The sequence below is a fragment of the Homarus americanus genome, unplaced genomic scaffold (genome assembly GCF_018991925.1).
Source record: "Homarus americanus isolate GMGI-L3 unplaced genomic scaffold, GMGI_Hamer_2.0 scaffold24922, whole genome shotgun sequence".
Classification (NCBI taxonomy): domain Eukaryota; kingdom Metazoa; phylum Arthropoda; class Malacostraca; order Decapoda; family Nephropidae; genus Homarus; species Homarus americanus.
The window spans coordinates 3,884,825-3,899,590 of NW_024722610.1; the positions used below are offsets into that span (position 1 = coordinate 3,884,825).

The 14,766-nt window shown below is 37.7% G+C and overlaps 1 protein-coding gene across 1 annotated transcript in view; it reads left to right on the forward strand.

Annotated features, from left to right (window-relative positions):
- LOC121862899 overlaps window positions 1–14,766 on the forward strand; it is a 79,467-nt gene that overhangs the window by 55,252 nt on the left and 9,449 nt on the right. Inside the window, exons 8-10 of the mRNA XM_042361299.1 lie at window positions 5,114–5,223; window positions 7,912–8,123; window positions 10,215–10,353. Of these exons, the coding sequence (XP_042217233.1) occupies window positions 5,114–5,223; window positions 7,912–8,123; window positions 10,215–10,353 (461 nt within the window). The remainder of the gene's footprint in view (window positions 1–5,113; window positions 5,224–7,911; window positions 8,124–10,214; window positions 10,354–14,766) is intronic.

Here is a 14,766-nt window from a genome sequence, read left to right on the forward strand (position 1 = left end):
AAAAAAACAAAACACACACACACCTCAGGCAGCTGGTTGACTGCCTGGCTGAACTATATGGCATTGCTTAGATGATGGTTTGAGTGTGGGAACAGCTATTTTTTGTACATATAACATATGCTATTGTATTTTATGATATATACTATGTATCAATTTTATTGTTTATCATAGCAATTTTTTTTTAAAGCATTTAGAGCGCTACTGGTGTCAGACACACGAATAAATGACATCATTTGCATTTGGATTGTTGGACTAAATTTGAATTTTTATCAGAGGGGACATAGTTGGGATACCTGTAAGATTCCGAGATTTGGAATTTGGATAAAATGAATTGCACTGTAGATTAAATAAAGTCTATGACATTGGATTTACCATAATTGTGGAGCTGTTTTTCATATAGTAGCTGACCTGACATGAATGGGGGAGGTTGTTGGGTGTTAATGGGTTAGTACTGTCGGAACCAAATTTTACCAGGAGTGCTGAATATTTATTCTGGTGCCCTAGATACTCAATGGTGCAATGTATAGTACATGTACAGAAGCTAAAACAACTATCTGTGCATACTTTGTGGGAAACAAAATGAGACCATGGTCGATAAATTTAGGTATATGAGGGCTGTCACTAGTCACACGTAAAATTTTCGAGCATATCGACCCCCACCTGCACAGATAGTTGTTTTAGCTACTGTACATAGTTCCAAAAATATTGGAGTGCTACAGTACACTCCCTTCAAGCATCCATATACTTTGTGAAGTGAGCTAGCGTGCACCCGACCACAACAATAACAAACACCAGACTGACCAAGCTTGGAGTGTGGCGAGCGTTACCCACACAGCCAATTACGCCAAGATTTTCCCAGATAATTTTATATAACTCGACTTTGCCAGAGTTATTTTATCATAAATTCTGAGACCATCTCTGTGCCAAATTATATGACATTCCGTGATATCGATGCCGAGTTATCAAGGGTTTACTGTAGTACAGGATAATGAACCGTCTGTACAGTACTCATTGCTGTAACACATCAAAGTCACAACAATAACAGCGATGCACAGTGATCAATAATATATGGAATAATATATTAAAGCACAGAACGCAGCATTTAAAGACAGGCTGTAAACACTAGTGTAGTGACGGCATGGACTGTGTTCTTTGCTGGGAAGGCTAGATAATGATTTCTCAAATAATTTCTAAAATTCAGGTTAGTTTAATCATAAGTATTTTATATATCTTCTCCCTTGCCAAGTGCATCAGCGTCAGCCTTGAAAACCCAATGTTGCCACGATCTCGGAGTGGGCCGGGAGACATATCACACTTGGCATTTATTTTGCATAACTTTATTTTGTTACTTCCTCTTTTTTTTATATTAGACTCATGATTATTTAATACTGGTGAGTAGAAAATGGGATTCAAACATATTTTTTTTATTTACTTATATGTGGCAATTCTAAATGGAATGAGATTAGCAGAGGCCGCTGCTCCACAGCAAACATGTCATGGTGAGTTTCAGGTATCACTTACATAAAATTAAAATAACTTACATTTACATATTTCTACACGTATTTGACTATTTATTGTAGTCAAATATGGAGATATTATTCACTGAGGCAATTTTTCTGGGTCTGCCCTTTATATATTCTATCAGGTAAGGCACAAATTTATACAGTACAGTACAGGGTTATCACATATACACTATCACAATCCTGCCACTGCACAATGTTGTGCTGATACTGAACCCAAAATAATGACAAATTACATATATTTTCACTATGTACAAGATTTGTGTGAATTTTATAATTTTCATGGACATACAGTATAAATTACTGTAGATATACACCCTAAACATGGTGTCCCTTACCTTAGCGGATGTTAATCTTTGCCCTAAACCTTGTACAATAGGGGTATTGTGTGACAGTAGAGATGCCCACTTACAGTACTGTACAGAATCCCAATTTTTTCGACTTCCTTCCCAGATTTTTCCCAGTGATTTGAAGATCGCTAAACTGAACAATTACAGATTTTTAAACAACAAAGGGCATTAAAAAATTTAAATCGCTAAACCGAATTATCACAAAGTGAATGATCACTAAACGACGGATACCTGTTTAATAAAAACGATATGACAACTTTTTATTTTAATTATTAGTATTTTTATTTTTTTAGATTTCATCTATCTATGATCGTAAATCATGTGTAGTGGGCAGGGTATGAAATATGAGGGAAATTGCTGGGTAAAAAACAGTGAAAAACTGATCATATGACAGTAAAATGATGACTACGTCCTTTATACGTGAAGAAATTAATTGTTTGCCGTAAAAATTCCACTAAAAATTCTGCCGTGTCATTGCATGTTGTCATCTGCTCCTTGTTTATTTCTGTGCAACAACCAAGCCACTCAGTTCAAGCATACCCTCGAGTCCAAAATTTTTTTAAATTATACCATGCCACTTCAAGAAAGTTGCTTTCATTGGTACCAGATATGAAAGTACTGTACTGTAAATACAGTAGACACTCATTTTACCATGCTTGAGGGGTTAAGCCCTAACCACGGTTGGGGTTCCTCCCCCAGGAGAAATTTTTTTTAACGAGCTATAGTACTAACAAAACTATATGTGAGGGCTGTGTATCACCACCATTATCATTCCATTCTATTCCTGCTTTTTTAGTGGCTAACTATAATATCTTTCAGGCATATAACTCAATAAATGTCTGTCTGTCAGGGGTGTAAACTGGTGGTGTTAATGTCATGGCTGGCAAGGTTCATGAGCTGTGTGGCTGGGTCACGTGTGCCCAATTACCTTGCTTACAAATATTTATGGCACTTGATACACTTGGAATTTTGGTATTTATAATACAAGCATACAGTATTGTTTTCAGGCTTGTATGTTTTAAAATACTAAAATTTAGTAGCTGCATCAAGTGCCATAAATATTTATGTATAAGCAAAGTAAAGGCGTTTTCGATGCACGGAATGGCTAACGTGTTAGCTGTTCTGTATGCGCAGACGATGCTTTTGAGTTGTGAGCATGACACTTTAAAAGGAAAACGCTAACACCTCGATCAGGCATTAACCTTCTCTAGCGTCCAAGCGGCCCAAATAGCTAACAACCAATCAGCGATTCTCCCACTGAAAATACACGGATCATGGCCGCTTATGGAGAATATTTTGATTAATATTGAAGAGTTGGGGGCATGTAAGGCAATAAAAAACTGTGATATAATAATGAAAATAATTCTATATACGGTAGTATATTGGATAGGACCTAAAACAAAGCGTAAGGCGTGAAAGATTTGAAAAGGTTTGCGCCTAGTTGAAACCAGTTTTGGCTCCACCTATTTTTAAGTGAGCGTGGTCCTATTTCATTAACCGTTAGTGAGTTTGGTGCAAAAATATTGATAATTACTCAAATCTGTTTGAATCCTTAATATCACTACTCATAAGATACTATAAATAAGGGTGAACAATTTGATTACAGTTCTGTAAGTGGAAAAATTAATACATAATGAACCTGAAATTCGTCATATTTCGTGTACAAATATGTGAACACCTAGCCGCGAGAGAAGAAGTGTACAGCTGCTTGTTACGTGTGGTTTCAGAGTCCGGGAGAAATTTCCTTTACAACGGGCCAAATTTTTTTTTATTCTTATTTATTGTTGACTAATTGACTTTTTTTTCTTTTTTTTCTTTCTTTCCATAATTTTTAATGTATTTTCTTCACTATTTCTTTCTGTATTATGTCCAAATAACAGTTATCCTAATTTTATTGTTTTCTGAAGACTGTGTTGTGCAACAGCTATTCCCAAGATATGGTACAATGTCGTATTTTTTAATGACAGTCCGGAAAAGCTAACATGTTAGCTATTCTGTGCATCTTAAAACAACTTCCAATAAATGGCTTGAATTTCTCCAATCACAGTCCGTGCTGCTGGCTGCCCATGGCAAAGTTGCCACATTTCTTATTTTACTTATGTCTACCAAATATCTCGAAAAAATTTTGGCAGTTAAAAATTAAAAACTTAATAGAAGATAAAAATGATACATTTGTGACTAATGTTAATTTACCAAGCCAACGTACATAAAGCTATCTATTGCATTAAAGTGTGTGTGGTTGTCGACTGAACAGCTGATTCGCACTCCGTGTGGGTGACAGCAGCGCACGGAATGTAAGGTTGTCAAACACAAACATAAGGTCGAATCTTGGAATTACTGTACAGTATATACATTACTTTTATTTCTATAACATACTGATTTTATAGTTTATATAGACGAATTTATTGAGTTAAATTATCATACATTTTTCACATTGGTTCAACATATTTTGTTTAATACTAAATGTACTAGAGGGAATATTATCAAAGAACATGACAAAGATTTATCGAGTCAAATCATGCAATGCGCAATAATCTTACGTAACTCGTAACCTATAAAATCATCATACAATATGCAATAGTACACTACAAGATGAAAGCGAGTAGCCTAGATCCACATACAACATTGGACAGTGAGTGTGATCGCTATCGTCGCTTTCACCCCTTGCCCACTAATTCTTGTACAAACTGCAGCGGGAAATTTTAAAATGAATTATCTTCCAGACACGCTTAACAGGTGTTTTATGTGGTTAAATAGTAGTTTTGGTTTCAGTTAATAAAACATGGTAAAGCCCTGGCTGAGATAAACAATCGGCGGTAAAATGATCGTTTACTGTACTTTCTGTTTAATTTTGCTGGGGGGAGGGGGGGGGTCCCCCTGGCTAGAAAGTTAGGTAAGGTTAGGTAAGATTCTTTAGTTGGTTAGGTCAGGTTCTATTAGTTTCTGTGCATTGTTGTATTGTTTTTATTAATTTCTATCATCCAAATAACATCTGTGGAAACAAATTTACAAAATTGAACAACTCTTTCTGATGGTAGTCATCAACTCCACCTTTACCAAGTTAGCCTCTCCCTTTCATGGTCACCTCTAGTGGGTGGCCATTAAGTAAAAAGAAAATAAATAAATAAGAACATTTATTGTGATGAGAATATAGTTTACCAGAGAAGGTGACATGTTAGGAGTACATAAATTCCGTTTCTGTTTGGCAGTAACAAAATTTAATCAACCATTGACATTTTCTAGGTCTTTCGAGGTCACAAAAAGGAAGCTTCGTGCATTGGCTGGCATCCCCATCATGAGGGTCTGTTTGCTAGTGGGGGCTCTGATGGCTCTATACTCTTCTGGCATGTTGGGTGGGTATTTTTAAATTTTAATGGTATTTTCTTATAGTACTTACGTCTGTTATATAATTTTTACAATCAATATATGGTTTCAAATACACACAATATTCAACTTTAATCGATTTCTGTGAGTATTCATTCATCAGATCTTTCACCTTTCAACTCACTTCCTTGCTGTATTGCTTAAGACTTGGTGTTGGTAAAATTTTAGATGGTATGTGAAGTTAAAGATTGTACAAGTGATGTCTCCATTATCCGGAACAATTGGTGCAAAGCACTTCCGGGAATGAGGATTACCGGGTAACGGGACAACTTTCTCAAAGCCATAAAAATATTCCTCATCCCCGGAATTTTCTGGCTACCAGAAATTTTTTTGGGGAATTTCCGGAAAATGCGCCTGATTTTCATATCTCAAATCCGGAAAAAAAATCATCCATCCTTGGAATTTTCCGGGTTTCGGGAAAATTTTAGCGGAATATTCCAGAGAATGTGCCCCCTGGATAATCGTTCTGAAAACTGTAATTATCCAGAAAATTCTGGCTTTGGGAATGATTTTCCGAGAAAATTTCAATTCAGGCTGTTGGGTGAGTTCTGGGTTTGAGGGATTCCGGCTAATGAAGATATTACTTATATTTACATAATATTATATCATACATTAAGTAATACTGTTTTCTTACTATTAAACTTACTGTTGATGTTAAAGTTCTGTATTACAACTCAAGGAAAATTACTATAAAAAAAGGTGATGATGTTGATGATCATGGCTTAGACCCCTTTTGTCCATTCATTTGTAAGTAAAACACATTTCTGTATAACGTGTAGAAACAGCGAGGAAAAGTAAAATGAATTAGATGTAAATGGTAAGTAATGATAAAGTCAGGGTTGTATGTAAGAGATGGAAAAATATTTTATAGTGAATTTATTGTCAAAGAATAAAAGGAGTGAGATTATTACCACAGGGCAAGAAAGGAAGTATTCTATGAGGCATGAGAGAATATCACCACAGAGGAATATTGTGGATGAGCAAGCAATGAAGGTGGTAGAGAAAGGAAAATATGACTGTGGGTTGTAATGGTTCATAAATCTGTTCATGCAATGTGTGTGAAAGCCTAGGGGGAAGGTAAAGAACATAAGGATTGGGTGAATGCAGTGATCGAACCACTGTGCAGGAGGAAAGATGTCAGATGTGATTATAAAACTTTAGGGATATAAGTTATATTCAGTGTGTGAGATAGAGAAATAGATGGAGCAGTGGGGTTTGAAATTGTAATGGAACTAAAGAGGTTGGAGTAAGAACCCTAATTTTAGATAGCTATGACTGAAGAAGTGTTTCAAGCATATGGTCTAGTGACTGAAGCAGTATTGTTGACTCAGTGGAAAAGGGTTCAGTGTACTAGTAAGTATCTGAAAAGTATTGGAAATGAGGGTAAAGGAATGAATGTTATGATACTGTATTAGATAGAGTTCTGATAGGCAAAAGTGTGGCAGTTTGCCAAAATATATAGTTAATCTATTCTGATTCTTGAGTAATACTGATTGACTTGAAGAATGATAAAATGAGTTTATGTAAGACATGGTTATGGAGTGAATTAGAATGGACACAGAGAAGCAGAACTATGAGAGGAGCTCAGTTTAAAGAAAAGAGAAGGAGGTGCTAAAAAAGTGAAGGCTGAAATGATTTATGGAGTGCTTATAAGGAAAAGATGGATGGAAATAGAATGGTAAACTCAGTACGGTACAGTAAACCCTTGCTATTTGCGAGTTTGTGATTCGTGATTTCGACTTTGTGATAAACCCGCAGCGCAACAAGTCACCCCCACACGCCCGCAGCATCTCCTCTCACTCCTCTACCTTTGTTTGCACTCAACCATTACCTGCAATGCAACATCTCTTGTGCTGTACTGAAAACTTTAGTGTTTGTGTGAAATGGCCCCTAAAAGACTGCCTTGTGTCAGTGCTAGTGAAGCTTGTGGAGTGAAACATTTAGAGACCTCAAAGCCAAAGGGAAACAACTACCAATCACGGTGTGTTTCAAGAAAGAACCAGCCGTTTACCCAGCTGATTCATCTCTGAGTCAACTGCTGCCTCCGCTCCACCACCCACCCCACCACCCTGCTCCTCACCACGTGCCACCCCAACACCCGCCTCCTCGCCTCTCCACCGTCAGCCTCTCCACCATCAGTCTCTCCATCAACCACTACTGCATTACCCTCTTCCAACAGTGATCCTTATGATCTCTTTATGCTTCAGTAACCATATTCTATTCTACTGTACAGAACTCCTCACCAAGCTCCAAACTTCCACATATGAAGGAGAGTAATATGGGTGACTTAAGTCTCTCATACGCAGTATAGGTATACAGTAGTGCATTAAGGTAGTATAAGTTGCTATTCATGGTTTTGCCAATTCGCGCCATTCCTTGGAACCTAATTGCCGCAAATAGCAAGGGTTTACTGTACATGTAGATATTATTCAGGTGAAAATGATGTAACTCATGAGCGAGACTAAGAATGAGATACAATAATATAGTAAAAAGTTTTTGAACAAGAGAGGTGTAATTGTGATGGTGTGTACAGAGAAGTGCTAGGATAGACTTAGAGGGGATTCTGTTCTTGCCTTCCTACAGTATAGTATGAAAGAGTGTTTATTGGACTTATTTGAATCATATTGAATTTTAATGGGTTATTATTTCTTCATCAGGAATGATAAGGAAGTTGGTGCTATTGAGTCTGCCCATGATGGCATTATATGGGATTTGGCTTGGCATCCTCTTGGCCACATTCTGTGCTCTGGTTCCAATGATCACACCTCAAAATTCTGGACAAGAAATCGGCCTGGTGACAAAATGAGAGACAAGTACAACTTGAATACATTACCTGCTGGCGTACTTGCTGATGACTCAATGGATATTGGTAGGTCTTTAGCTCAGTTTTAATTTAATCTTGTTACCTTGGAAATCTTAAAAGCCTTTAACAAAGCTTGGCATCAGGGAATATGAAATTTTAATCAGGAGGTATCCAGTTCATTTGGAGAAGGCAGAACAAATGTATTAAAATTATTATATTAATATGCTGTATTTATGATTGTACTCTTACATTCATAGCTGAAAAGCCAGTAAGATAATTAATTTCTAGAAATATGGCCAATCATTTTCAATGCCTCTGCGATTACACAATGAACTCAGTGGTAAATGCAGTCCCCCATTTTATTATGTCTGGAACAGAAAGTGGGAACACTCCTATGATAAAATAAAATTTGACCTCTCCTTTTTCAAGCTTGATACCCTTCACCAAGTGGTCTTTTGGTCTGAATCTTTGCAATGGCATTATTTCCAACATGATTCAACGACTTATGGGATCCCAATTAAAAATTTTATCAAGTTTAATTGAACATATGGCCTCAGGGCATTTTGGTGTGGCACCTTACCTTCTTTCTGTGTTCAACTGGGAATGTGGCAGTTAGGCTAACTCTTTTATCCTTATTGGGTCATAAGGTTTCGTGATATCCTGGACATCACATTCTTCTGCATTTTCCCTCTGACTCTCCATTGCTGTCTTTGACATTGGGGGAGCTGTGACAATACCACCTATTCCTATTTTTCTAGCTAGCTGTTGTTAACAAGAACAACCTGTGCAGGATATTAAGCTAGAAAATGAGGATTGATCCTGAAATCCTATGTACTAATTAACCCACTGGCAGGCAGCTCACACACCCTCCCTCCTCACCCTGGTTTAGGGTTAGTCAGCTGGGAAGTAAATACAAAATAGCAAATTGGACCTGAAATCAAGATGGAGATCCAATATGATTGTGTTAAGTGTGAATTGGCTAGGTTGACAAACATGTAAAACACCCCCTGCCTCTAGAGAGTGAACCTTTTAGCCAAATTTCCTTTAGTTAGTGAAATTTATGATAGGCTGGGATGGATGATCGTAAAGTCAGCCCTCAGCTGTCAGTTTAGGGTGCAGTTTTAGACCCCCAAAATGCCTTATACTGTACTGTACATTAACATGGCAATAGGTTTAGCTAGAAAATCACTCCGTTCTTTCTGACAGTGATTTCCACTTCAACCAACTGACAAATATAACCATTTAATTGACGAAAGGCTAATTATTGCTTATAAATGCATAATACTGTACAGATAATTTTTTGTTTTTGTTTGGTAATCTTCTTAAAACCCTTGGATCTATCCCGGAGACTTATTTATGTAATTTGTAAGTTAGCTTGCAAAATTATGTGGATGGTCACACATCCACAATATTGCTAAAGCTGCCTCCCAAAAGCTGGGAATGCTGTACATATGCCACAGCTACTTCACTCCTGAGCAGTTGCTTCAACTTTATAAGGGATTTATTCATCCTAACTTGGAGTACTGTTCTCATATCTGGGGTGGCTCTTCTTCTGTGCAACTGTTAGATAGGGTGGAATCCAAGGCATTTCATCTTATTAACTCTCCTCCTTTAGTTTATAATCTCTCTTCCCTTTCTCTTTGCCGCAATGTTGCTTCACTCTCTCTTTTACAGGTATTTTGATGGGCAATGTTCGGTGGATTTGGCATCCTGTGTACTGCCGGCAAGGCCGTGGGCTCGTAACACTTGTCTTGCCCGCGGTGCCCACCGTTTCTGTGTGGATGTCGGTCACACTAGAATAACTCATTATAGTACATCTTTCTTTCCTCACACAGCCAAACTGTAGAATGCTCTGCCTTCTTTTGTGTTTCCATACTATTACAATCTGTCTCGTTTCAAAAAGCTGGATTTCCAGCATCTTCATGGTGTAAATTAATATACAGTAGTCTTTTTCTCTTCTATTTTTAATTTATTTTTACTCTTATTTTTGCCCCCCCAGGCCCTTTTGTGGGTTGATGACTTGTGCCTGATTGGGCTATTCCCTGTAAAAAAAAGATACTGCTGAAGAACATGGCAAATGATTGAAGCGAAAATGGTAACTACAGAAATCCAAAGGCGTGAAAAGAAAGCATAACTTATTGAAGTTTACTATTTCAGATGATATTCCACTGAATTCAAGCTTAACATCACAAGGAGTTATCCCTGGCATGGGTCCTGAAGACAAGGTGGAAGAGGCAGAATCTACTGGACCAGAAACTATTCCTGGGTTGGACTTTGATAGTGGTGGCTTTGACAGGTGAGTTGCATCAAGATTTAAATATTTACTGTGTTATTTTGAAGTTATATATGAATGATAGATTAACTGTTATTGACTGCATAGAGGAAGTACAATGTTGTTTATCCTTTTCTAATGTCGAGTGTTTAAAATCAAGTTAATTTTCTTTTATGGTGTAGTGTCACTTTAGCATTGGTAATTTTACTGCTGTCCTTCAACCATTTTATGTGCCTAGTGATGAGTGGCTAGCCTAAAATGTGGGTTGGATCTTGATATTGGCTGAGCTCAGAACTTGGAAGTTCAAAACTCTCTTTCTTCCCTTGGACATGTGTGGAAGACTAGGTATTACCGGATCAGTGAGGATGGTCCCGGGAAAGCTTGTCTTAGTTTTAGGAATAAAATGAGATCTTAAGATCAGTTCTTCATTTTGTCATTCATTTTACAGGTACTGTATTGGGTAAAATTAACACTTAGTCTGATTTGCTTCTCTAAAAGAGATACATCAAAATTGAAAAATGAACATAATTTTCAACCTACTTTGGGTATTACTGAACATCATCTTGATTAGTCCTTAACCATTCTATGTACAGTCATGTATAAAAGTCCTGTCTGCCTTCAGGAGCTTCCATGATTAATAGCCATAGGGCAGTGTAATCACTTGGCTGGCAGATTATTGAGTTGCTATTCACCACCCATAGATGACTCTGCCACTCACAAGCTACTTCACAGTGGTGCCAAATCTAGAAGCTCCATTTAACTTATGAAGAATGTGTGTGTCGGACACAGTGGAGATGGGGTTGTGCTAAATATATATTTTTTAATAATATCATTGTTGTAATATATATATATATATATATATATATATATATATATATATATATATATATATATATATATATATACATACATACATACACATACAGTCGGCCAGCCAGAGATACCAAAACTGAAAAAACCCTATGTCTTATTTACCATATATACCTGTAGTTCGAGTTTTTAAGACCAAATTATTTGGCAAAAATTGGGGGTCGACCTCTAAAAGGGAAATAGTTTCGTTAGGTTGAAAAATATTTACCAGTAACTACCAGTAAACAATGGAAACGATGCACCAATGCACCACCAGCTGTGAGTGTCGGTACAGTTGCCAGGGCAGATCTCTTGCGTCATCATAGCAAGCCCAAAGTAGCCAAATCCATGGTATGGAAGCACAGGACGATGTAAAACATAAAGTATTCATTTATTAAAATTTATTTATAAATACTGGACATAAATTTTTGTTCATTACATTTGAAACATCAATCTTTGTTAATTAAATTTGAAACAAAAGAAAACTACGATACCGTATTTTCATTAAAATATTACATCACAAGTATATTTTACCTTAACTGTGACTGAATGAATATACGTATTCTCAGAAATAAATATAGAAATGTAATTTTTTTGCTGGAATGACGAACATATTACAGTGGAAAGTGGGATAAAATTATGACGAAAACAATGACTTTCGCTTTCTTTCGTTATTCAAAAGATTTTACCGTAATCGCTTTTCGAATGGTTTTCAGTTAAAAAACTGTTGTACTCGTACTGTATTACAATAATATTCTATCCTATCATTAGCCTTATAATCCCACAACTGAAAACCATTCGAAAAGCGATTACGGTAAAATCTTTTGAACGAAAGAAAGCGAGTCATTGCTTTCGTCACTTTCCACTGTAATACGTACATCATTTCAGCAAAAATATTACATTTCCATGTTCTCAGAAATAAATGGTAGTTTTGTTGAAACGTAATGTACAGTATTTAATATTAATATGCAAAAATAGCTATAAAAACAATTAGTACACCCGTAATGTACTGGCTGGCATCTCGTCCCTGCTCCCGCGTCCAAGGTCACCACTCCTCCCAACACGCTCCCTCCGCTCCCTACCTCCGCCTCCTCCACCTCCTCACCGTCACTACTGCTGACAACAAACACAAATGTTTTGTGAATAACTGCACCTCCACTTCCTATGTACAGTACTGAACTGTACTGTGCTGTGCATTTTTACAAACAATAAACATGGCAAGAAAAGCTATTAAAAAAAAGAGATAAAAATTTCACTTTACTGTACAGTACCTATCCTCGGCGACAGGACGGGGGTCATCAGGCTCATCGTCACTCAATTCCATAACGGGTGGTGAAGTGGGGGCGACGGTGGATTCAGCTGCTTCCTCACTGCCGCCAGTGATTGATGGTGTTAAATCTCTCCTTCGGTGATCAAAGAACGTGGTGATGGGGAGTTGTCGTCTCTTTCATTCATTTCTTCCATGATGTTTTTGTATGGAGCGAAAACGTCATCCATCCCTCGCATGAATTTCAGGGCACGCACCATGGAGGGGTCCATACTATAGGCCAGGTTTTTCAGTGCCTCAATATTCCTGGTCATCTCCCCCAACTTCTCCAACGTTATTTCTTGGTGCTCTTCCTCTTCCTCATCCTCTTTCCCTTTCGCTTCCTCTTCCTTGCCTGAGTCTACTAACTCCTGTAGATCCTCCTCGGTCAGCTCAGTGTCGTGCTCTTCAATTAGCTCCCTAATCTCGTCCTCTGCCATGTCCTGGAAGCCTTCAGCAGCCACTTTCCTTGACAGTGCCAGGGTCTTTCTGAATATTTTCATTAAAATCCATCAAAATCATTTTCCTTGTCATCGTCTTAAGCTATAAACAGCTCCTCCCAGTCTTCTCCTTGAACAGGGCTAGAGGGTACGTGTTTTTCGAATCGTTTTCAATTAAAAAAATGTTACATCACATGTATATTTTACTTAAACTGTGCCTGAATGAATATATTCTCAGAAATAAATAGTAGTTTTGCTGAAACGTGATGTATTTCAATGTAAAATAGGATAAAATACATGACGAAAACAAGAGACTTTACCTAACCTTCCGATGTTCAAGATATGTTACTCGTTTTTTTAGTAGTTTTCGGTTAAAATACTCTTATATTAGTGATATTCTATTCATACTGTGCTTGATATAATACATTCACGGAAATGTAATGTTTTTGCAACTACAATGCTGATGTCAACACAAGCGTGGTTACAGCGAGACTGACTGAGTGAGGGAGAGTTATGCGTGTGAGGTTGCGGGAGCGGGCGGTGTCCCGTGTTCGGTGCCGCGCGCGAGTTGAATTGCGCGCGATTTGAATGTACAGTTGGGTCTCACTTTACGCGGTTAATGTAACCCACAGGGTACCGCGGAAAGTGAGAAACGCGTAAAGTGAACAACATAACATATGGGATTAATTGAAATAGAGACCGGGCCGACCCCCAAACTCCACTTTTTGACGACACACAACTATGTTGTAGTAAAAATATTATCTTAACTTTATGATGGTATGCACACACAATTAATAATTAAGAGAAATAGCAAAAATATTAGGTTTTTTAACACTTACATTAGTAGAAAAGATGGCTGGGCACACGGAGATGGGCGGTTGATTCCGAGGCAGAGGGCAGATTATTGGCCCTCACCTGTATCACTTGTATCAATTGTATCACTATCCACCATAGAGGCTTTCAGGGCCTCTTTGTCAAACCCCTCAAAGTCCATATAAGTCCATATCCTCACTATAATTATCACTATCACTGACTTGGGCCGGCTGTGGTGGGTGGCGGGTGAAGAACTCTGTAATGTTATGATGACTGGGCGACCTTGTGCGCACCATGCTCGCACCGCTTACACAACATGGCGGATGGCGGGAGAGGGCGGGAGAGATGGCGGGAGGTTTGGATCCAAAAATGGCGCGGCTCGCCAGCCGCTCTCCGCGTAAAGGGGTACACGCACCGCGGAATGTGAGCATCCTGGGTTCCGGCAGGGCACCGCGTAAACGTGGAAACGCGGAATGTGGGACCGCGTAAAGTGAGGGTTGACTGTACTTCAATTACTTCAATGTACAGAATATTCCTCCGGCGGGGCAATCCGCGTATTTGCAAATCCGTGTATTATAAACCCACGTATGTTAAGGGCCGACTGTATATATATATCTGTATATATATATATATATATATATATATATATATATATATATATATATATATATATATATATATATATATATATATATATATATATATATATATATATATATATATATATATATATACAGTGGTACCCCACTTAACGCGGTCAATTGAACCCAGAGGGTCCCGCGTTAAGTGAAAACCGCGTTAAGTGAATAACAGAACATATGGGATTAATTCCAATAGAACCCAGCCCGACCCCCAAACTCCACTTTTTGACGACAAATAACTATGTTGTAGTAAAAATAACATCTTAATTTTATGATGGTACATGCACACAATTAATACTTAAGAGAAATACAGTCGCCAAGTTAATGTCCATTCAAATAATGGACTCAACTCCCTCCCCCTCTCACACTACACAGCCGGCTAACAGAT